Source organism: Bradysia coprophila, unplaced genomic scaffold (assembly GCF_014529535.1).
Source record: "Bradysia coprophila strain Holo2 unplaced genomic scaffold, BU_Bcop_v1 contig_151, whole genome shotgun sequence".
In the NCBI taxonomy this organism is placed as follows: Eukaryota; Metazoa; Arthropoda; class Insecta; order Diptera; family Sciaridae; genus Bradysia; species Bradysia coprophila.
Genome location: NW_023503423.1, coordinates 7,949,400 through 7,955,850, shown reverse-complemented (window position 1 = coordinate 7,955,850; position 6,451 = coordinate 7,949,400). Strand labels below are relative to the sequence as shown.

The 6,451-nt window shown below is 40.5% G+C and overlaps 3 protein-coding genes across 3 annotated transcripts; 1 reads left to right on the top strand and 2 right to left on the bottom strand.

Annotated features, from left to right (window-relative positions):
• Window positions 1–1,918: 1,918 nt before the first annotated feature.
• LOC119074807 (WASH complex subunit 3) lies at window positions 1,919–2,908 on the bottom strand. The gene is made up of 4 exons (XM_037181091.1): window positions 2,798–2,908; window positions 2,538–2,720; window positions 2,167–2,456; window positions 1,919–2,098 (listed from the first exon to the last, which is right to left on the bottom strand). Exons 1-4 carry the CDS (start codon window positions 2,852–2,854, stop codon window positions 2,038–2,040), a joined length of 591 nt encoding a protein of 196 aa, XP_037036986.1. The 5' UTR covers window positions 2,855–2,908; the 3' UTR covers window positions 1,919–2,037.
• A 111-nt stretch (window positions 2,909–3,019) lies between these two features.
• LOC119074806 (zinc finger protein 383-like) lies at window positions 3,020–4,447 on the top strand. Its single transcript, XM_037181090.1, has 4 exons — window positions 3,020–3,203; window positions 3,265–3,350; window positions 3,408–4,142; window positions 4,273–4,447. Exons 1-4 carry the CDS (start codon window positions 3,083–3,085, stop codon window positions 4,423–4,425), a joined length of 1,095 nt encoding a protein of 364 aa, XP_037036985.1. The 5' UTR covers window positions 3,020–3,082; the 3' UTR covers window positions 4,426–4,447.
• Window positions 4,438–5,769, bottom strand: LOC119074805 (vacuolar protein-sorting-associated protein 36). Its single transcript, XM_037181089.1, has 2 exons — window positions 5,600–5,769; window positions 4,438–5,533 (listed from the first exon to the last, which is right to left on the bottom strand). Exons 1-2 carry the CDS (start codon window positions 5,693–5,695, stop codon window positions 4,460–4,462), a joined length of 1,170 nt encoding a protein of 389 aa, XP_037036984.1. The 5' UTR covers window positions 5,696–5,769; the 3' UTR covers window positions 4,438–4,459.
• Between the last annotated feature and the right edge of the window lie 682 nt (window positions 5,770–6,451).

Sequence of the window (6,451 nt, the reverse complement as noted above, 5' to 3'; positions counted from 1 at the left end):
TGGATTCGAAGCAGTCAAAATATCTTCGAAAGTTTGCTGATCAGATCACCATCCAGAAAACTTTAGGAATATGGTCAAGGTTTCGGTTTATGTGAGCATTGCTTGTCTTGGGTCTCATTTTTGGCCATAAAACAATTCCCTTCAACTGTTACGGTTAACTATATAGAGTGGTCGTACTCTTTTGCATACTGGAATAGCCAATGCATTTAGTGTATGAGGATGACCATTGACATACTATTCAACCAAGACGTAAATCTGGGCCTTCATCTGACCAAAGAATTGGAAGCTCAGTAAACGCTAGAGTGTCTCGCAGTTTATATTATCGAATGAAATGGTCGAGCCATGCAAGGTAGGTAGAAGTGGTGCCTCATGAGTTGCTTCCAAAAATTAGGAAAATGCAGGTTTTTATCAATACGCAATACATGCAACACACGTTGCGAGCGGATAATAGCGACCGAGGCAAAAGAAAATTCGATTATCGGCTGGTGGTTTCAAGAAGTTGACTTGGTCAGATTATGATGTATAGAGAGTAGCGGTATTTTTTTATGGCTGTCCTGTGCATAATCTTGACTTAACACCTTGACCCTTGACTTTGACCTAAGACTTGTAATTTAGCCGCTATCATTTTGATGCATTCTGACTTGACCGCTATTATCCATAGGGTGAGAAATCCTTTATCGCGTATAAAGCAAAGATGTGTTGGTTCATCAAAACCACATTCCTACTCCTGAATTATACAACCAAGCAAGATCTCTTGGATGAAAACCTACAATTGTTAGATTTCGTTACAGTAATTTTCCTCGAACGGATCAGATTGGTACGATGAAGATTTGTGTGCAACTCATGTCACACGTAATGTGAGCTACTAATTTTCATTAGTGGTGTGAAGAAGCTGAATCTCTCTGGCAATTTAGGTGGAGTAACAATTTAATGCAAGAGCTCTCTACTCCAGAAAACAACAGGAATCGACAGATTTTTTGCGCCTTTTCCCATTCTATTTTCTCTTTGTAATACTTGGAACATGTCAGTATTGACCTGACCTGTAATTTTTCAAACCTGATTCCTTAACCTGATAAACTGATTGCACACTGATAAAAAAATTTACGTCCAGTATGTATGAAATGGCTGGCAGACAGCTTCATTTCTGCCTTACGTCGGATATGTATATTCCAACGTCTGACATGTATATCCAACGTCTGACATGTATATCATACATGTCCGACGTATAGTCATACGTACTGCTCGTGACTATTCTTGTCACTCGTATGTTTGTACGTCGAACATGTACGATATACTTGCCAGACGTTGGAATATACATATCCGAAGTAAGGCAGAAATGAAGCTGTATGAAGTTGTATTTTTTTAGGAACCTATGACAAATTTGGTATATTTTGAATGGTTACAGATCAGCCTATGACGAAATAATGGACGTAGGCTGGAACGAGAAGATAGACGCCCACCAGAGCTCATCGAAGTACAGATACAGATACAGCTATGGAAGAAAACAAATTTTTCTGGAAACTCTCCCGATAAAATATTTTAAATTTGGGCTTAAAGTAATCGTGAGGTGACGTCCTTTCATAATCATGAATAAAATTTCATGTACATTGACTTGTCGAAAAAAAGTTGTTCAGCCCCACTGTGATACTGGATGTATGTTGACGAAATTTTTTTATCAGTGCAGGTTCAAAATGTGATATTTCAAGTTTCAGATCGGATCAGATCTGGTGCATCATACTAAATCAGGTTCACGAAAAGCTAATGTCGATCTGATCCGTGAATTAGCGATTTCGACAATGTTTCGTTCGCTGATCAATTTCATAGACCAACATGCTTTTATCATGAATACCCCAACTATCTACCGTTGGCTCAACAGTTCTGGATGACGATGGTCGTTAGCAAAAATGCGAATCGAAATTACAAAATTTTATTGGCCTGGGCCTAGCTAACAATTTCAGTAAAATAAAATCTTTAAACTTAATCGACTTAATCGACGGTGAATTTATTCATGATTTGCTGAAGGAACGAACAAGACTTTTATTCGTCTTCCAAGACCACGGTTTTCTTGACGCCGTCTTCAAGTATACGATTCGGTTGACTACATGAATACATGACCAAAACATTAACAAATCTTTCCGAATTACAACCTCATTCCTCTACACTTACTCCAACAATGACGGATCCAAACCCTCTGCAGACATTTTCAACTTAACAGCTTCGGCTGGCACACCAAACTGTTTCATCTTGAAGTATTTATCGTACCGAGCGTCTTCACAAACTCGAACTCCAGTCTCCTCTGACGTTGCAGGACTGGATGTTGACGTTTCTTGTACGGCCTTGTCATCTTCTGTTGACGTATTTTGATTGGAATTGTCTGAGTCGCTGACACTTTTCTGATCGACAGTATCCTGTGTCTGATTTTCGGTTTCTGGATCGTCTACAGGCACCGCATTTTTCTAATCGAATAGATTGTGTTTGAGGCTCTCTTCGTATAATTAATGGCTCGAAGTGACGATGTACTCATCAATTATACTTACGAGTTCACCTTGGAAAACCTTCGATTCGATGATAGTCAATTCGGAGTTAATTTTCTGCAATCGACTTTCCAATGTAACGAATTTGTTCTCACAATTGACAAGGAATGAATTAAGAAACTTCGTTGTGTCGATAAGAAAATGATTAATAAAAGTCACTAACCGCTTTTGGTCGATCGGTGGAAGCTGTAATTGAAATGTGTTGATAATGATCGTGATACTTTGAAACGCTCAGTATTTTGCCGACAATGTCGATAATTTACTTGGCTTTTATCGAAATCAGCATCGAATAGTGAACTTGATGTTATTGTTGATTCCATGATAAATATACAGATGTACTCACACTTAGGCAGGCGAACTAAGGAAGGTAGGTTCGTAATGAAACACTGTAACAACTGTAATCGTCACCACCACACATACAAGAGTAATTGGCTACGTTCTTTTTAGTTTATAGTATCAGATGACAGTAGTGCAGCCACTCAAAAAGTGTTAAGCCATTGTCAAAGTCAAGCTTATCGAGCTCATCACAAAAATATTTATTATTTTTCATGTTTGAGAGTTGTGGTACAAACAAAAAAGAATCGAAAATGAATATTCAGACAATTGAAGGTACAGACATCGCTGTCAGTGAAACCGAAAGACTTAAATTGTCTTGTCGGCTGTGTTTAGGTTCGTTTAGATTCGGAAACATACACAAAATTTCACATTGAAACATTTGAAACATTCTTAGCGCCAGAACAGGACATTCCACTTTACAGTCCGTATCAGGACTCCATCATGTATTTGGATGTTTTACATCAATTGGCTGACGTTCAGGTATATAAGTAAAGAAAATACGATACCGACACATTCATACGATCCACCGGATTTCAGGTCATATCCAACGACTGCTTACCAAAGAAAATCTGCATGGAATGTGCGTCCAAGTTGGTTCTATTCTACAAATTCCGGAAGAAAATTGAAATATCTCAGACGACACTGTCAACGACACTGACAGCTGCAATGAAAATGGAGCAGCTCGACGATAAAGACAGCATCGACATGATCGAGCAAACTATCGAAGTTGATGATCAATACGGGCACGACAGCGACAACTCCAATGTCAGCGACATGTACGAAAGAGGTTTCATCGCATTGGACGATGTGATCGAAGAGACTTATACGGAGGTTGCGTCGGACCAGAACAGCAGCACCGACCTGATCGAGATGGACAATGTTGTGGAGGAGACAACGCTGTATGTGATGCCGCGGAAACGAGTGAGAAAGGAAACAAAACATCAATGCGATGAATGTGGCCGAGTGTTTACGCGAAAAACGGTTTTAGATCAACATAAGGTTACGCACACTGGCATCAAGAACTTTTCTTGCGATATTTGCAACTCATTGTTCACACGACGATCCCACTTATCCATACACATGCGAATCCATGAGAATTCGAAGCCGTACATCTGCGAGATATGCTCCAGGGGCTTTCGGAAGTCTGGTGACTTAGCCAGGCATCGACGGATCCATTTTGAGGACCGGAATTATCCGTGCAGCATGTGCGACAAACGGTTTAAAAGGGCTACCGACGTAACGTCGCACATGAGAACACATACAAAGTCTAAGGTAAGGCCAAACTAAGGCGTCCTCTAACGCTATGTTAACGTATTGCGATAGATAAGGCCATAACCTGACCATTATTGTTTGTTCAACCGGGAGAAATTTTTCACAATTTTTCTTTCCATTCTTTTGCCAGCCGTACCACTGCAAGGGTTGTGATAAAAAATATACGTCGCACAGTTCACTCCGCAAACATGAAACACGGAAACATGAGAAGCAACTACCAAATGCGACAATCGACAGCCAAGTTGTGCTGAGCCAACCAACCATGTACGAAATTGTGGAATAAAAACCATTTGAGTGATTAGCAATATGGCAATTTTCTATTGATTCTTCAAAAACAAATTCGGATAGAATCTTAAGCCTTCCATGGATTCGTCACGACACAAATTCCCGGCTCTTTCAGCGATCAACAGTCGTTCTTGGGCTAAAATCATTGAAATGCTTAAGATTCTAGCTAACTCCTCAACGGACATCGATTTCTTCTCCTCGACAATTTCAGTGGTAGCGACAGCCACCGCCTCTTCATCGTGACTTTCAAGTTGCAAAACCATGGCGCCACTGGGAAACTGCCTCAATTTTACGGGTCCACTCATTACTTTGCATGCATTCAAAAGATCTTCCGGGGACAGCAATTCCAAGCCACGGGCTCTGTTCACCCGACAATACACATCAGCCAAGCTCATCATTCCGCCGGCTTCAGTGATCGGATCCAACATAATCTGGCAGATTTGCCGGGACAGATTCGTATAGTATTCCGAATTGCTCTGATAGCCGTCCCTAGTGACCGGATCGTCGATGCCCAAACTCATCAGGTACGATTTGAAGCGAACCGTTTCGTCTTCTGAAATGTCGCCCTGCCTTTCGCGAATTTTAGTGCTGATCAGTGCTGACAGACCCACCATTTCTTTTGCCATTTTCATCAGTTTGTTCAAGTCCTGGAACGCCAGTTGTATGCTGTCATCAGTTTGCTTTTGTTTCTCTTGCAAATTTCTTTCGATGCCGACAATTCCAGTCCGCAATTTTATCCTAGGCACTTTAGTATTGGCTGCAGAGGCGGTTTGGTTGCTTACGGCAGTTTGCCATACCTTTGCGCTTACTGTTTCTTTCAACGATTTTACAAACTCTTCGTCCATGCCATTCCTTCCGGACAGTTTAATGAAATTAGCGGAGCTACTATTACTTGGACCTGGCGTTTTATCTCTCTCTGGCAGAGACAAATGTAAAATAGTTCGTTTCTTTCGGCCGAATACGAATGAGCTTGCCGTTTCCTCGTCGATGCTTTGAACGTATTTCAATTGAAGGCACAATACAGTCATACCTCGACTTATTTCACCAGGACGACCCCAAAACAGTCGATGAGTCGTCAAAATTACCTCACCATCCTCGTACGATGTCTAGGAAAAATATTTACATTTGTACGATCGATCGAATTATCCAAGGTTTTTGTTTCCGATATTTACCTTTTCATCTCCATCGTACAGCTTCACACTTTTGTCCTTGCTCACAAAGTCTTCGTCTTCACGAAATTGTGCTGGTGCATACTCAAATCGGTTCATATTGGATCGGGATGGGCTTATTTTGAATTTTCAGATTAATTAATTGCATGAATGGAAATATCTCCGCTGTCATAATATGCATTGGTGGTGGAGCGACTGCATTCTTTCTGACAGCGTTTCGAAATGAAATAATTATTTTGCGGGAACAACTAAGTCGATTTTGAAATTTGAATTATTCAGTTGAAAGTGTAGTAAATAGTAGGGCGTGCAGTGTATAGTTACGAGGCAGTATATATTCACTTAGATGTACGGATGGTTTATAAGTTTCCTAGAAAATTCTTTAACAGCTCGATAAATGCGGTATTAATTGTGCCAGGTTAGGTCGAGAGGAAAAACAAGATGAAAAACATTCCAGTGTTGGACAGCACACGGTACAAGAGGGTTTCAGATGAGGCGGTTTTCCTCTCAGACCTAGCATCTGTTCCATATATAAAAGTTCAAATATTTGTTCAGAAGCGTAAGTCCCTTCTCATGATGTGTTTTTGTTTTATGTTAGAGACCTTACTAACAGGTTTTTACAGCCAATAACAAGTTCAGTCTGGACCTCCGACTTAACGTGACTTACTACTATCTGAAGAATGTTAGGTGCTTAATTGATATCTCCCCTAAATGTACCTTGTTTGAGTTATGTCACACTAGTCTAGTCATTGAATGTGTACATCGTTGTAGCTACTAAACACATTACAACTACTACGTAACCACTGCGCCGTACCGTCGATTGTTATACAAAATGTACGTCCCAAAGAGGTTCGCGGT